Source organism: Onychostoma macrolepis, chromosome 19, assembly GCF_012432095.1.
Source record: "Onychostoma macrolepis isolate SWU-2019 chromosome 19, ASM1243209v1, whole genome shotgun sequence".
Classification (NCBI taxonomy): domain Eukaryota; kingdom Metazoa; phylum Chordata; class Actinopteri; order Cypriniformes; family Cyprinidae; genus Onychostoma; species Onychostoma macrolepis.
Genome location: NC_081173.1, coordinates 27,792,451 through 27,810,213, shown reverse-complemented (window position 1 = coordinate 27,810,213; position 17,763 = coordinate 27,792,451). Strand labels below are relative to the sequence as shown.

The window sequence follows — 17,763 nt, the reverse complement described above, 5'->3', positions numbered from 1 at the left end:
ACTTTTGGGGTATTTGCTTTGTGTGGTTTCGCATGCGCTGTAATATCGGGGAGTTTGCAAATGAAATTATAATCCAGAAGTGAAATGTAAATTTTTATAACACAAATTTGTATTTTGTCCTAAAAATCTTTTATGTTTCTGTACAGAGACTTACAGCTTTTGTTGTCACTTCAAGAATATAGTGATCATGTATGATAGTGATTTCATCCCTGTACTTCCTCAGTGGCATCCTCAGAAATTACAAACATTTGTCAACAACTACAGTGTAAGATTTATATTATTTATATTATTAATATAACCAACACAGTATAAAGTTGACTTTTGATTTGCAGTATGTTTGTAGACAAGCATTTCAGTGCATTCCATTAGCGTAAGAAAACAAATAACCAATGAGAAAATATTTAATTCTAACACAGTCTCACATGGTTCCATAAACCATAGTCATTTAGTTACTATTTTCTCTTTGCTTTCATAATCAACCTAGCGAAGGAAATACCTCATAGTAACTCGTGACGTCAAACTTGTCAAGAAAAGCTATTGGCTAGAATTTCAGAATCTATTTATGAGGCGTTGCGCAGAAACACGTCATCAGTTCAACTGTGACAACCGAAGCGACTGGATCACTTATCACACAAATCTTGTCGAAGGCTTTTCTGAAAGGAATTGTTTCTCAGGGAAAAGCAAGGATGCGGCATGTACTGCTTTTGCTCCTCGGAGCTCATCTGGCTTATGCTGGTGAGTGATTATTTCAATATTACAGTAGTAGCCTATTATTTGTTGTGATTGCTTTTTAAGAGTTATTCTGTTACTGAAACAGACCTGTATATGAACAGCCCACTCGAGTTCAAAGATTTGTGTTACTAACACTTTTTCAGAGACGTGTTTTGACGTGTTTTATATATTTTAATGATTTAATATCCTAAAGATCATACTTTAAACTTATCCTGTTCATGTTTGTCTATGACGTTATATATTGATTACATTATTCTTTGCTCACAAAACTGACTTCACCATAGCCTACTACTACTAATAACAATAATAATAGCTTAATAATAATCAATATTAAATAGCTAATAATTACTATGCTGAGAAACAGGAGAATAGGAATTGCCTATTCCAAAACATGCGCGTATAATAAAATAAATAAATGCATTATTAGCTAACAAATATATTTAACTTATTGGTTTGAGTTTGAAAATGTAAATCATTTATTCATTTGGCAGACGCTTTTATCAAAAGTGATTTACAGTTGAGCAATACAACAAGCGATTTACCATAAGATGACAATAAACACGAGAAGTGCCCTTATACAAGGTTACAGTCATCGTTCAAATGAGTAAAAGCTAGGACTGGAAGAGATAAAGGACACAACACAAGTACAACAGACACAACACAGATCAATAACAATCACATCACTGAAATCTATGTGTGTGAGAGAGAAAGTTTATGTGTAATAGCTGAAGCAAAATGGAATCATTTGGAAATTAATAATTTTTACTAACATAACTAACTGGGCAGTGGATCTGTAGTTCCCATCATGCTTTGCAAGGGACTGCATTAGGAGAGTAAATTTAGGGATTAAGTATTATCTTTAAAGTGTTTTTCAGGGAAAAGGGAAAGACATGTTAATGTTTAATGTTGAGTTATGTTGGACATTTGAGGAGTTTATGTAATGTTTTTTCATTTTGTCTTTACCATTATGCAAGAGTCGCCTGTGAGGCTGTGGGCAGTAAATCATTGCTCTTCTAGCGACAGTACTGACACCGGTCTTTTTTGTGTTTGTTTATTATATGAGGTGTGTATAATGATGAACACAATACTTCTTTAAGCTTAAAAAAATATATATTAAAAATTTGTTGAATTAACAAGAAAGATTTTGTCCCCCATAAAAAAAAAACAAAATGATATTGACAAACATAAATTTGAACATACTTTAGATTAAATTAATTTGACTTAAACCAGCTAAATTGCTTTGATCCAACTAAACAGATTTATTTTGAATGAAACAAATTAAATTGTGTGTGAAATCTTTCTTCAGTTAAATTAAGTAGGGGTAATGAATTCAGTGAGTGTCAACTTCACCGGTCAGATTCTGCTTCACAAGTTGGATTCATTTGAGAGAACATGATTTAAAATGCATGAAAACACCTGTTCATCAATATTTCACCTGTGAGCTTTATTTAAAAAAGAAAAGAAAAAAGAATTGTAGGGACATTGTTGGTTCTGTCTGTTTGGTTTGTGTTGCTATCCCGAATCATGTCTAATGTGTTTTCTCCCCTCTAACATTTCAGGCACCCACTCATTCAAAGCCTTTTACACAGCAACAACCGGGGTCACCAACTACCCTGAGTTTACAGCTATAGGTGTTGTTGATGGCATGTTGATAACTCATTATGACAGCATAAGCAAGCAGACAGTTCCCCGCACAGAATGGATGAAGAATTCAGAGGGTCCAGACTACTGGAAACAACAGACTGAAGTCATTGTGGGTACAGAGCAAACTTTCAAAAACAACATACAAGTAGCAATGGGTCGTTTCAATCAAACTGGAGGTTAGTAAAATTATTTTTATGCCCCACAATATCACACTACATGTTACAACCACCCGTTAATACCCACCTGCTGAGTCTTTAGTTGATTTAAGTTTAACCAACATCCTCTTTACCTCTGACTAGCTCACACCAAACTGAATCAGTTTTGAGTTGAGTCATCCATGCAGCTCTAAACTGGTCTTTCAGAAGGTCTTTCACTGTCTCATAAGTCTGCGTGCAGGAGAATAACCATGCAAAAATGCTAGACAAATGCTAGAAACAAGCTAGTATACATGCTAAAACTACATAACTACATAGCAACACCCTAGCAACTGCCCAGAGTACCCTAGTAATCGCATAGCAACCACCTTAGACACCTTAGCAGCCATCTAGCAACACCCTAGCAACCATCCAGAGTGCCCCAGCAACTGTCTAGCAACCACCCATAATACCCTAGCAGTCACTCAGAATGCCCTAGCAACCACAAAGCAAAACCTTAGCAACCACCCTGAGAGAAGGAGAGACGGAATGAACTCAAAACCTTCAAACTTCAAGCTTTTTTAAATGACTTCAAACTTATAACATTCAAACTTTAAAATGCCTTCAAACTGCTTCAAAATACTGTCAGAATTTCAGGCCTGGCTTTCTCAAGCAACAGAAAGTTTGATTTTAATATATTTTTAACCTAGTTCTTCTTTTGTAAGAAATGAACTGGTTCTGCTTCAGAAAAAGGGGAGAAAAAGTCAAATGTGAGAAAAGAGTTTGTAACTCTTGTGGTGTTCTCCGTCTATATTTGCTTTCAACTGAAGATTGATGAGATGCACCTTTTAGCTCGTTTCAGAGAACTGCTTTATCATTGATCTCTATTCTCTTCATTAGTCAAAGTCAAGATTCACTTCAACAATTCATGCCAAATTTATCAAAAGTCTAATAGAAATGTGTAGAAAATATGCTTGACAGTTTATGATAACTAGATAAAAAATGATGCATGTAATGATTTCTACGATGAACTAATGACTGGATGTTTTGAGGTGAAACTAATAACACAGATATCTATACACTCTTAATAATAAAGCTGCTTCAAAGCTTCTTCACAGAGATGCCTCAGAAGAACCATGTTTAGTTCCACAAAGAATCATTCAGTCAAACGTTCTTTAAAGAACAGTCCTTCTTACCTTTTTATAATCTGAAGAACCTTCTTTCACCACAAAGAAGCTTTTGTGAAACAGAAACCAGATTTTTAAAGGTTCTTTATGGAACCGTTTAGACAGAAAGGTTCTTCTGTGGCATCGTGAAGCTCCTTTATTTTTAAGAGTGAATAATACATTTTGAGCAACATGACATTAGTAACTGATAATGTAGGAAACTGTAGAGAAATGTACATAATCAGTTCATGAATGAACCAAAGCAATCACAACTTGATCAAAAGAATGAGAAACTTTTTATGATGTGCACAAGTGACTCGATGATGTGGAGGTTGAACAAGTAGTTTTGAGAAGTTGATTTCTGATCTGAGAAATGCACCAAAGCCACTGAGAAACACTGTCAGCTGACTTTGATCCTTTTATCTCCATCGAAGCTTCTGATTGGTTTGTGATAAATTTTGACTCCTAGTGTTTCCACTTGTGATTGTGTGCTAATTGAGCTCAAACTGTGCAGACTTGAGTGAACAATATTGAATGCTAGTGTTTTCTAAATGAGCTCATGGTGTAAGAGCTGAGAAATGAAGGGATTTGTGTTTTGCAGTAACAGTTCACCAAATCTGACTCATGTGTCGAAGCAGGGGAACAGTGTTTATAGTTTAGGGAAATGGGTGTGCTTTTTTAAAAATGGCCTTATGGTTTTGAAATTTTAGTTCAAAAGCCTGGTTATAGTGTTTTAGCAATCAAGAAAAACTTTACATCGTAATTGGATTCATTTGAGTGCATTAATAATTAATGCATAAATATTAATTAGTACCATGGAATTCTTTCAAAATACAAAATAAAAAATATTATTGAATAAAAATATATTACATTGATTTTACTGACAATTTAAAAGTTACATTTGAGGTGTTCAAACTTCAAGCTTTTAAAAGAAATTCAAATTTAAAACTACTTCAAACTTCACACTTTTTAAACTGTTTCTCAAGCAACAAAGTTTGTCTTGATAATCTTCTTAATCTAGTTCTTGTTTTGTAAGAAATGAACTGGAGAAAAAGTGAAATGTGTGAACAGAGATGCTTTAGATGAGATGAAAATATTATAATTTTATAATTATTATTTTTGATGGGAAAAATTTATCATAATTATTTCATTAATATTAATTAGTACCATGAAATTCTCTCAAAATACAGAATAAACAAGAGTAGCCACTTGCAATCAGGGGCAGAGTTGAAAACAGATACGTCAAGCCGGACACTTTCTGCTCCCGTTAGTGACGCTCACACGGTGCTTGCATACTCTATCACAGATGAAGTAAATAAAATGCAATATTTGTCAAATACACAAGACATTTCAGAAAAGTTTTCATGAGCAACAGAAACACTTTTTATATACTGCTCAATACAGCGCCATCTGTTCAAGAATAAAGTTCAACGTAAATATATACTATTTAAATACTAATAAAGTGGGGGTATATATGCTTTCATCAGTGTTTTGTGATAAACGTGGCTCTGTATAACAACCACATAGAACACCCTAGCAACCACATAGCAGTCTGAGTGTTAAACTGATTTCTCAAGCCAACATTGAACTTTTTAAACTTTTTTTTTTTTGTAAGAAATTATCTGGTCCTGTCATAGAAACAGAGGAGAAAAGTTCAGTGTTTGAGCAGAGCTGGTTTTAGATGAGCTGCAGTAATATAACAGGACATCCTGCTGAATGAAATCATGACTGATTTCCTTAAAGAATCTGTTTTCTACACTTTAAGAGTGTTTCACGTCATCTCTCTGTCCCCGTGTCTCCTGTGGTTCCTCAGAATTAGATTGTTCTCCTGCGGTTTTTTTTTTTTTTTTTTTTTGGCCACTGCTGAAGCTGAGGATCAGATGGGATTTGTCAGATATGTGACAGATATGTTAAATTATAAAGTCACACTCTTCCAAAATATGATCAACCAGATTAATTTAATTGTCAAATATATTGGGACATTCTGATTGTCTGATGATTTAATTCTAACTGTATGAATAGATTACAGATTCATTATGTCTCTCTTCCTCAGGTGTGCACACAGTCCAGCTGATGTATGGCTGTGAGTGGGATGATCAGACTGAAGCAACAAATGCGTTTCATCAGTTTGGTTATGATGGAGAGGACTTTGTGGCTTTGGATTTTAATGAGCTGAGATTTATTTCAGCAGTGCAGCAAGGATTGCTTACTGCATGGAAGTGGAACAATGACAGAGGCTTCCTTGAGACTGACAAACATTACCTCAGCGCTCAGTGCATTGAGTGGCTGAAGAAATATCTGCATTATGGAAAGAGCAGCCTGGAGAAAACAGGTACATCAGTTCTTATCCAGGAGTAAATGTGTGCATGTTTTCCTAAAACAATCTTTTATGCTACAAGTCATTGATCAAATAATTTTTTATTTATGCTTTTTTTTTTTCAGCTGAGGTTTCTCAACACTTCTTTCCTTCAGTGTAGATTGTTTTGATTATTTTAAGCATTACAGATTGTCTGATCTTTATGGAAATTAATAACAGAGGTGTTCTTTAAATGGAAATTGGATAAAGCATCAGTTAAAAGACTACTGTAGTTTATTTATTGTGTGTTTTAGATGTTCACTGAAGACCAAGCACACCCGATTTTTGGATCATTTACAGCAGCTGAAGGCATAACATCACTTGTATTTCTTTAGTCTCTCCTCAGGTGTCTCTGCTGCAGAAGGATCCCTCATCTCAAGTGGCGTGTCATGCTACAGGTTTTTACCCCAGCGGAGTAACAATATCCTGGATGAGAAATGGACAAGAACATGATGAGGATGTGGAGGTTGGTGAACTTCTTCCCAATGAGGACGGGACCTTTCAGAAGAGGAGTACCATCACAGTTACACCTGAAGAGTGGAAGAACAACAAGTTCAGCTGTGTGGTGGAGCACCAGGGCAAGAGTGTGACAGAGGATGAGATCAGGACAAACAATGGTAAGAAAAATTAGATGAGTGAACTAAAAATATGGTGGGTAAATCCCTCCAGTGATAAAACATTTTGAAGTCAAGTCAAGTCAAGTCACCTTTATTTATATAGCGCTTTTAACAATACAGATTGTGTCAAAGCACTTAACAGTATCAAATTGGAGGATAGAGTGTCAGTAGAGTGTCACTCAATTTTCAGTTAAAGGCATTTCATTATTGAATTCAGAGATGTCATTGTCTAGCTCAGTTTAGTTTAAATAGTATCTGTGCAATCAAATCGTCGATAATCGCTAGAAATTAAGTGTACCCAACTGAGCAAGCCAGAGGCAACAGCGGCAAGGAACCAAAACTCCCTCTGTGACAGAATGGAGAAAAAAAAAAAAAAACCTGAAGTGGAAAATATGTCTTTGTCTAATGATTTATTAACAGGGATTTTAACTGAAAAATTAAACGAGTATTCATTACATTTTTTCAGACCTAGACTCAAAAGTGTTGACTGTATCCCATTCTCTCGTTAATAAAGAGACTGATTAGGAGAGAATGAACAATAGCAAACCTACTACTTGGATGTTACAACAGAACAATAAAATGCTTAAAAGTCATTCATTATATTGCTCATGCAATATAGTATAAACCTATAAAGTTTGTGTTGTTTTTTTATGTAACTGTATTGTTTTTAAAAAAAATGTAATATATCACTGAGTAATCTAATGTTTTCCTCTGCTCAAACAGGAGATTCTGTTCCCATTGGCATCATTATTTGTGCTGTTGTTGCTGTTAATACTGCCAGCTCCCTGTTGGTTCTTGCTATATGTGTAAGAAGAAAGAGATATATGCTGCATGAGAAGAAAGAGAAATTAGGTGAGAGCAGAAATGACTTTACTATATATGTATTGTGTGCTGCTTTAGTTAGTCACGTGATTCAGATTATAGATAGTAGTAGACTATTATTTGAACATCATTTTTTTTTTTTTACCAGTTGATAATAGCATTTACAGGATTGCTCTTCAGTAGATTATTCCTAAAGTTTTTTTTTTTCTCTCATTTCATTACCATTGTGTCTATTAGCACTGTGTAAACAGTCTTTCACAGATATGCTGTTTTAGGCATTGTGTATGAGCAGTGTGTTCTTGTTGTAAAAGTTTGTTTTTCTTCTTCAGCCTCTGCCTGCTCAAGTGTTAAAAACACAGAGAGCCTAAAAAGTAAGTATTATGTACACATATAGTGTATTATGTATAGTGCAGTTGATTATCAGCTCATCTTTTGCAGTGTGTTCTGGCAGCGATAAAGTGTTTTTGCTGGGTGTGAATGTTTGCTATAGGGTTGAATGAGTTGATTTTTAGATCTGAATTAAAGCTTTTTATAAAGTTGCATGTTGGAAAAACCAACTGTGCAAAGAGTTTGAAAAAATGCACATAACCAAAATTAATTAATTAATCATTAATCAAATATAGTGATAAGACTAGTGACATAGGCTCTCTATGTAACTAATGCTTTTTCATAGTAAACTATTATTTTAAGGGATACTCCACCCAAAAATGAAAATTCTCATCTTTTACCTTCCATACCAAATGTTTCTTTATTTAGATGAATACAGAAAGATTTTTAGAGAAATAATGCATCTTTGTGAGTCCATAAAATGCAAGTGTATGGGACACCCTAAGCTGATGCTTCAAAAACCAAACCACACAAAGTGAACACTATGGGAATCCATACAACCCTAGTGGAAGAATCAGTGTATTCTGAAGTGAAATGAAACAAACAATCAAACAGACAGACAAACAAACAAACAAAAAAAAACATTTTTAAACTGTAAACCATCACTTCTGGCCAACTGTCATATGCAGGTTCATTAGTTCACACTTGAGGTAAACGAAGCATGGCATAAATGTGTTGTGAAACAGTAGTGAGCTTTCACATCAAAAATTTCATGTCATGCAACTGGACTCAGAGATGGGTTATTTTTCTAAAAATCTTTATTTGTGTTCATCAGAAAGTCATATACATCTGGCACGGCAAAAGAATAAAGGATGAGAGAATTTTCATATCCCTTTAAGTTATCACATATGCACAAGACTCTGTTACAAAGACTAATAAAAAATAATTTTTCTTAACTACATAAGCACTCCCCCACCCAGCAACCCCTAAAAGGATTAACGGTGCATGATAAAATAGTCTCTACACCAAAATCATTTTTAAAAATATTAAAGTGAGATTGTAGTCTAGTTTATATTGCACTCTAACTCTAGATGGATCTATAATACCATGGGATTTGAACTTGCTAAATGGGATACTAAATTTGCAGTGGAGTTTTGTTGTAAAAGTTTGATTTTTTTCGCCAGCCTGTGACGACCGAATTGCTGGAAGCAAAAGCCTAATACGTAAGTGAATAATTAAAAACAACAGCAAAAACATGCAACTATTGTAGTTGAGTCTCAGTATCAATCTTGATCAGTGTGTTCTGGCATTTTTGTTTCAAAATTTAATTTTCCTTTCCAGCTCTGGACCCTGGATATTGCAGTAACTTAGATAGTGGATCAGATAATGGCTCTGTTAGCTCTGACAGCTCAAGTTGTGACAGCACCACAACTTTATTACGTAAGAATCTTTTTTTTCTTTTTCTCAAACCATGCATCTGACAAGTCCTGCTGAATTAACTATAATTATCCATTTTTTCTTAAACAGACAAGATGACTGCGAATGACACAAGATGACTGTGAGAACACTTAGTAACACTTTACAATAAGGTTCATTAGTTAACATGAACTAAAAATGACCAATACTTCTACAGAATTTATTAATCTTAGTTAATGTTAATTTCAACATTTACTAATGCATTATTAAAATCACAAGTTGTTTGTTAACATTAGTTAATGTACGGTGAACTAACATGAATAAACAATGAACAACTGTATTTTCATTAACTAACGTTAACAAAGATGAATAGAGTAATAAATGCATTGTTCATTGTTTGTTCATGTTGGTTAATACATTAACTAATGTTAATAAATTACACGTTATTGTAAAGAGTTACCCAATTTTTTTTAGTTATAGTGAGAAAATGTATTATTTTTTGAGGAAAAATTAAAAAATTTCACTAATTTTGGACTTTTTTTTTCAAAGAGGTAATGCTACACCACACTTCTTCTTTAATGCAGTTGGTGGAGAACATGAGAAGATAACCAGAGATATCAGAGATATTTTTAATCAATTGTTTCTATGCGTCGCTTGTGCAGTCATGCAGAATTAATTTCAGATAAGCTGTTTTTGTTAAGTGGGCATGCATAATGCACGATGTATCTTTAGAAACCAGTGTAAATGGTTGGTCTTTGGTTGTGGGTGTGAATTTGTGTTTTATGAGTGCATATTCATGTGCGCAAGAGTATGTATTTGTGTTCTGAATGTAAATTTGTGTGTAACTTTGATTAAAGGGGGAAATAACTTAGGAAAAAATTAAAATTAGGAAATAACTAATTACAGTGCCTTAACATTGTTGTGGATTTAAATATGTTATTCTTATCATGTAACTCTCCATTTGTTGCTTTGAAATAAATTACAACAAACAGTCAAGCATTAAAAGTTTATTTTATCCCTGGTATGCTGTTGTCATGTTTTGTTTTAGCTCAGGAGTGTCCAATCTTGCTCCTGGAAGAGCTACTTTCCTACAGTGTTTAGCTTTGACCAGGGGTCTGTACCATGAAGCCGGTTTAGCTGGCTAGCCAGGTAAGTTTCAGTTTAGTTTGCGCCAACTCTGGGTTTTAGGTACCATGAAAGTGTTTTGGCTTTTAGCAGTGTTCATCACCATAGTAACTTACGCTCCACAGCTAACCTGCTCCGGCAGGTTATGTTCTGGTTTAGAGATCTCAAACTGAAATCTGACCAATCAGCTTCAAGCAAAGTGAAACGTCTCTGACGCAATAAAGCCACTCCTCCAGTTTCTCTTACTCCAAATTAAAGGACGCTACATAGTAAAACATTTTAAAATATAAAATCTGATTTTTAGAGATGATTATTTTTTATAATTATTATACCCTTAATCCATTACACAAGCCAGCTTAGTTTAATAGTAATTATTAAGCTTTTATTTTAAATTAATATAAACATATAGACAATATGCAATATAAATAAGTTTTAGAATCAATAGCTGTAAACATGTCTACATAGGAGTTTAGATTTTTAAGTGTTTTTTATTAAGTCATATCAGATATGTATTTTTATTATAGAAATACATTAAAGAAAATGCCAATCCATGTGTGAAATGATAATATAAAATGTAATGAATATATATACATATACATATATATATATATACAGGTGCATAAACTCAATAAATTAGAATGTCGTGGAAAAGTTAATTTATTTCAGTAATTCAACTCAAATTGTGAAACTCGTGTATTAAATAAATTCAGTGCACACAGACTGAAGTAGTTTAAGTCTTTGGTTCTTTTAATTGTGATGATTTTGGCTCACATTTAACAAAAACCCACCAATTCACTCTCAACAAATTATGAATATGGTGACATGCCAATCAGCTAATCAACTCAAAACACCTGCAAAGGTTTCCTGAGCCTTCAAAATGGTCTCTCAGTTTGGTTCACTAGGCGACACAATCATGGGGAAGACTGCCGATCTGACAGTTGTCAAGAAGACAATCATTGACACCCTTCACAAGGAGGGTAAGCCACAAACATTCATTGCCAAAGAAGCTGGCTGTTCACAGAGTGCTGTATCCAAGCATGTTAACAGAAAGTTGAGTGGATGGAAAAAGTGTGGAAGAAAAAGATGCACAACCAACCGAGAGAACCGCAGCCTTATGAGGATTGTCAAGCAAAATCAATTCAAGAATTTGAGTGAACTTCACAAGGAATGGACTGAAGCTGGGGTCAAGGCATCAAGAGCCACCACACACAGACGTGTCAAGGAATTTGGCCACTCCTTCGTTATTTTAGCTGTGTGCTTAGGGTCATTGTCTTGTTGGAAGGTAAACCTTCGGCCCAGTCTGAGGTCCTGAGCACTCTGGAGAAGGTTTTCGTCCAGGATATCCCTGTACTTGGCCGCATTCATCTTTCCCTCGATTGCAACCAGTCGTCCTGTCCCTGCAGCTGAAAAACACCCCCACAGCATGATGCTGCCACCACCATGCTTCACTGTTGGGACTGTATTGGACAGGTGATGAGCAGTGCCTGGTTGTCTCCACACATACCGCTTAGAATTAAGGCCAAAAAGTTCTATCTTGGTCTCATCAGACCAGAGAATCTTATTTCTCACCATCTTAAACTCCATGTGGGCTTTCATGTGTCTTGCACTGAGGAGAGGCTTCCGTCGGGCCACTCTGCCATAAAGTCCCGACTGGTGGAGGGCTGCAGTGATGGTTGACTTTCTACAACTTTCTCCCATCTCCCGACTGCATCTCTGGAGCTCAGCCACAGTGATCTTTGGGTTCTTCTTTACCTCTCTCACCAAGGCTCTTCTCCCCCGATAGCTCAGTTTGGCCGGACGGCCAGCTCTAGGAAGGGTTCTGGTCGTCCCAAATGTCTTCCATTTAAGGATTATGGAGGCCACTGTGCTCTTAGGAACCTTAAGTGCAGCAGAAATGTTTTTGTAACCTTGGCCAGATCTGTGCCTTGCCACAATTCTGTCTCTGAGCTCTTCAGGCAGTTCCTTTGACCTCATGATTCTCATTTGCTCTGACATGCACTGTGAGCTGTAAGGTCTTATATAGACAGGTGTGTGGCTTTCCTAATCAAGTCCAATCAGTATAATCAAACACAGCTGGACTCAAATGAAGGTGTAGAACCATCTCAAGGATGATCAGAAGAAATGGACAGCACCTGAGTTAAATATATGAGTGTCACAGCAAAGGGTCTGAATACTTAGGACCATGTGATATTTCAGTTTTTCTTTTTTAATAAATCTGCAAAAATGTCAACAATTCTGTGTTTTTCTGTCAATATGTGGTGCTGTGTGTACATTAATGAGGAAAAAAAAAGAACTTAAATGATTTTAGCAAATGGCTGCAATATAACAAAGAGTGAAAAATTTAAGGGGGTCTGAATACTTTCCGTACCCACTGCATATAATTATTAATATATGTGAGATATATGTCTATTTTAATTATGTGTTATATACAAATTAGACATATATGCATAGAAAATGATTTACATATATGTGACGTGTCACTTATATATGCCATAATCTTTTAATTATGAAATATATGGTTTCATATATTTGATCTTTTAATACGTGATCTTTGTTTCATTTAAATATTAAATGGTGCAATAAGCTACAAAAAGTAACATCTTTATTTAAACAGTCTTTATTTAAATAGAAAACAAAACAAAACAATATAACTGATCAAAACACTGAACAGGCATAAGAAACAGAACATCAACCCATTATAGTGGTTCAGCTAAAGGTCTACAGTTTTGTATTCCCACAGCTTGGTTAGGTTTTGGTTTATTACCATCCCCAATAGGCCCTTGGTGAAGAAATTTCTGGATCACTGCATCTGTAAGAAATTAGTAAAAGTTAGGTTTTTATAATATAATTACAATAAATTGATTTACTAGGCCTAGAATTACATTTAAACTTAAACGTATCATATTAAAAATCAAATTGTCTGAACCCTATATGTATTTCAGGAAGTGCTCAACATTTAAAAGCAACTTTTTAACTTTGGTAATGTTGGGTGGTACAGTAAACTAAACTTGGTTTTAGTCAACATGGTGTTAAAATATATATTTAATCTGCTTAAGTATTGCAATCCAATACTGTACCAAAGTTCAATTTTGCTTTTAAGTTAGAACTGTGCCTATATCTTAAAGTGTTTAACTACCTATAAAATGACAAATAAACTACTCACAAAAAGTTAGGGATATTTGACTTTCGGGTGAAATTCATGAAAAATGTAAAAATTCATGCTACAGCGATATTATATCGTGAAAGTAGAGCATTTATGTAGAACCATGCAATATTAATTTCTTCATCTCAAACTATTTATTGAAACGAAAGCTAACAACAGTGGTGGCTATACCACAACAAAAATGTCAATGTCTCAATAACTTCTCACGTGTCCTTGCGCATCAATTACAGCTTGACAACAACGCCTCATGATGTTCACAAGTCGACTTATTGTCTGCTGAGGCATGGCAAGCCCTTCTTGAAGGGCTGCCCTCAGGTAATTGAGGTTCTGGGGTGCAGGGTTACGACACTTTACACGACGACTCAGCTGATCCCATGTATTTTCTATGGGATTCAGGTCTGGAGAAAGTGCAGGCCACTCCATTTGAAGTGCCCCAGCCTCCAACAGCCGTTCCCTGATGATATGACCTCGAGGAGCTGGGGCATTGTCGTCCATGAAGATGAAATCAGGCCTGTGTTGCTCATGCAGAGGCACAATGACTGGATTAATGATGTTATTCAGGTAGTATTGGCTTGTCACAGTACCGTTCACAAGGTGTAGGCCAGTTCTGTATTGACTAAACACACCTGCCCAGACTGTAATGGCCAGGGAGACTTGCATGGGCCAAGGAGCATTTGCGCTGGATGAGGAACCAGTGCTGTTCTCTGATTAAAGTCAATTCACATTGAGCAGAAATGATGGCCACCAATGCTGTTGGAGACATCAAGGAGAAAGCTGTGCATCAGCCACGGTTGTCACCCAACCTGATCTCACAGAATTCCGTGTAATGTTCACGGACTTAATTAACCCCGAATCTGTGGTGGCATCACGGAATCGCCGAGAATTCCGTGATGGGCTCACAGAAGGCATCAGCCGTGGTCCATGCACGGATTCACTGGTTCAACGTAAAAAGAGTGACTCCGATGCAGTTATACTTTCACTGGAGTACCTGACCCCACCCCTACCCTAAACCTACCCAGTTCTGAACAATAATGACGATAAATGTCCCAGTATCGCGTCGGCATATTTGATGCTAAGGGTTTCCGTGGAGCACGGCTGATGCCTGTCACTGACTTACATTGGTATCACTTCTGTGAGCCCATCACGGAATTTTCGGCGATTCCGTGATGCCACCACAGATTCGGGGTTAATTAAGTCCGTGAACATTACACGGAATTCTGTGAGATCACGTTGTGTCACCAGATGAGCCTTTGGTGGTGGTGGTGTTACAGTCTGGGCAGGTGTGTTTAAAACACCCTAGCACCCCTAGTGGTAAGGAAGAAAACCGCCACAAAATTATTATTAACAGGCTCATGTCTGTTGCACCTCAGATATGACTCATGAGACCCACTTTACTGCAGAGTTTAGTTCCAACTTTTATCAAACTCACCCAACTGTGATTTTCGAATGATCCTAAAGACATTGATTAGCATGCTCAGGTGTGTTCGATTAAGGTTAGAACTAAACTCTGCAGGAAAGTGGATCTCGTGAGCCAGATTTGAGGATCCCTGCAACAGTTTCCCGAAAAGGTGACTTTTGGTTTGAGCCATTCCAGTTCAACTGAGTGGCTAAAGAATGGCCAGTCAATGTTAGTATTCTCCTAGTTGCATTACAGGGCTGCCTACACAAAAACCTGCATGGGTCCAAAGGTACAAAAGTTGCTCTGGGCCCGAATGGGCTGGGCCACACTGGGCCATCATTGGATTAATGTGGGCAGTCCCATAGTGTGGGTTGCTCACAGAGAGCCTGCGGTGAGCCCAAAGCTGTGGGCCTTGCCTGGGCAAGCCCGCACTGGGCCTGTTTGGTGTGGGCTGGCCCTAGCCCACTGTGCCCACAAAAAGCCAGCATGGGCCCCGCAGGGGCATGTTTGCAGGGGAGTTTACTGTGTGTAGATACTGTATGTCTTTTTTATCTGTCTTCTTGTGTTATATTTTTTAAAGTAACTGGAATCAAAACACTTATGTGTTTTAGCACACTTGACCAATAAGACTATGAGTAAATATTGTTTTAATAAAAAATACAGCACATCTTGCTATATTTTTAGTACAATAACTCGTCTCAAATGTAAATTTAGGCAACATAGGAAGATCTGGAATATGAACATAATTAGACGGACAATAAACAACTAAAGCTACAGTCCTTTTGTATATCAGGGTGTCATTTTTTTCTTTTCTTTTTTTGTTAGTAAATTTAAATATTGCAATATAGGTAACTGTTTTCACCTGCTATGGCATAAATTATTTAAATATAGCCTATACTGTTAATTTCAGTGTTGATGTAATACTTAAAGTGTGAATTTTGAACAGGCTTTATGTGGAGATGTCCTTTCTGTTTGTGTCTCTCTCCTCAGGAACACACTCTCTGAGATATTTCTACACTGCTGTGTCTAGAATCAATGTCTTCCCAGAGTTCACTGTGGTAGGTCTGGTTGATGAAGGGCTGTTTTATTACTTTGACAGCAACACAATGAAAGCTGTGCCAAAGACAGAGTGGATCAGACAGAATGAGGGAGCAGATTACTGGACCAGAGAGACTCAGACTGATATTGGTCAGCATCGGCTCTTCAAAAACAACATCCAGGCCCTAAAGGCACGCTTCAACCAGTCAACAGGTAAATTGGTAACAAACCTACTTACACACATGACTTCTTAGTTTTGACTATTTTACATATTAATGATACAGTGTTAGGAGTACAGCTACCATTTACATACCAGTTACAATATATTTTATTTTATTTATTACTGTTTGCTTTAGGATTTATATTTAGACATTAAAAAAAGGCTAGTTTAGCACTGTTTTGTACTAAAGGATAAATAGTATGAAGAGTTTTCAAAAATTTGTGATATCACTCGCTGCTATTGAAACCGGGCCTAAAAGTCATGTATTTTGCTAAAACTTCTAGCTATTAGTTTCCACTAGGTGGCGCTCCAAGCCAACAATAGTATCCCAAACGCGTCATATCATATACTATTGATTTGACGCTGGAGGAGTTTGCCATAATATCACGTGATTTCTCATAACAGAGTGCAGTTAAGGACACAGGGAAATACCGTCTCTTCTTTTGTAGTGTGGTAACAACAGATAGCCAAACCTGTATAGCATGTGGTTTTATTCATGTTTATTTGCATATCATTTTCCAGTGTTTTATTTATTTATTATTATATTATTTTTTTTCAGGCGGTGAAATTTGTGTTGAATAACTTGATCACAATAAGTTGATGGATTTGTACAATTTTAGAAAAAGTGCTATTTAGTTAAAGCGGATGTTAATTGTCTCTTAGCATAATGTTGTGCCTTGTTTAAAATTGAGGTTTTGAGTTCTTTACTTTCAGTATTTATAATTCTGCATAAATGCAGCACTTTTTCAATCAAATTTTGTTAATTATGCAAAATTAACTAAAATATTTTGTTAATAAAACAAACACTATCTTGATGAAGATACAAAATTGTAGTGGATCAAGCTGCATCACCAAAAACATTTTTATTGTTGTTTGTAGAGAAATGCATGTAGAACTGGGCAGTTGTAAATCAGGTGCATTTGTATTTCTAATGGACCAGCCAAGTTTTTGTACTCAGTTTTATGTGCTTCAGAGCATGATAATAAACAAATAATTTCAATTCACGTCTATTTAAACACCACTTTTCAGAATACATATAGTTTCAAAGAAGCTTTACAGAAAATGCTTGTTTTTAAATTACAATAAAGAGTAATCTCGTATCAGAGGTGATTGTGCCAAAGTCACAGGGGCGGTTCTAGACCCTTTTAAGGTGGGCTTCAGCCCCAATTTATAAATAGCTGTTTGAATGATGGGGCCAGTACTGCGTCCTCAAGAAAGTTTATCATTCTCACATGTTTTTAAGTCTTGTCAGTTTAAGCATGTTTGCTTGTTTCTGCGCATGTGCACACTGGACACACACACAGAGAAAGCTGCTACTAAGAGAGCACGCGAATACCGAATTGAGTTCTCTTTCACGTCTTCTTGAGCAAATAAACACAAAATTATGTCAGAATGTCTGTCTTGATGAGTAGGTTATTAAAGTATTGGATGGGTGTCAAAGGTATAATGGATCTGTGCTTTTCCTATGGTACTGTAATAATTAAACAACAAAAGAAAAATAGAGAATTACTCACTGCTCTTAACTAAATAACGTAGCTTTAATAGGTATTTCTGTATACTATTTCATATAGTAATACAGTTTTTACAAACAATGTGAAGTAGTT

The 17,763-nt window shown here is 36.0% G+C and overlaps 1 protein-coding gene across 1 annotated transcript; it reads left to right on the top strand.

The window, feature by feature from the left end:
* Positions 1-603: 603 nt before the first annotated feature.
* Positions 604-10,236, top strand: LOC131525221 (major histocompatibility complex class I-related gene protein-like). Its single transcript, XM_058752598.1, has 10 exons — positions 604-735; positions 2,292-2,552; positions 5,730-6,008; positions 6,368-6,649; positions 7,373-7,501; positions 7,801-7,842; positions 8,983-9,021; positions 9,140-9,238; positions 9,326-9,356; positions 9,764-10,236. Exons 1-9 carry the CDS (start codon positions 687-689, stop codon positions 9,352-9,354), a joined length of 1,209 nt encoding a protein of 402 aa, XP_058608581.1. The 5' UTR covers positions 604-686; the 3' UTR covers positions 9,355-9,356; positions 9,764-10,236.
* Positions 10,237-17,763: the final 7,527 nt, after the last annotated feature.

Excerpts from the sequence above, each read along its gene's own strand:
- LOC131525221 (XM_058752598.1), top strand. The coding sequence starts at position 687 with ATGCGGCATGTACTGCTTTTGCTCCTCGGAGCTCATCTGGCTTATGCT. Across the intron at positions 736-2,291 it reads AGCTCATCTGGCTTATGCTG|GCACCCACTCATTCAAAGCC; the intron begins GTGAGTGATTAT and ends CTAACATTTCAG. Across the intron at positions 7,843-8,982 it reads AAACACAGAGAGCCTAAAAA|CCTGTGACGACCGAATTGCT; the intron begins GTAAGTATTATG and ends TTTTTTCGCCAG.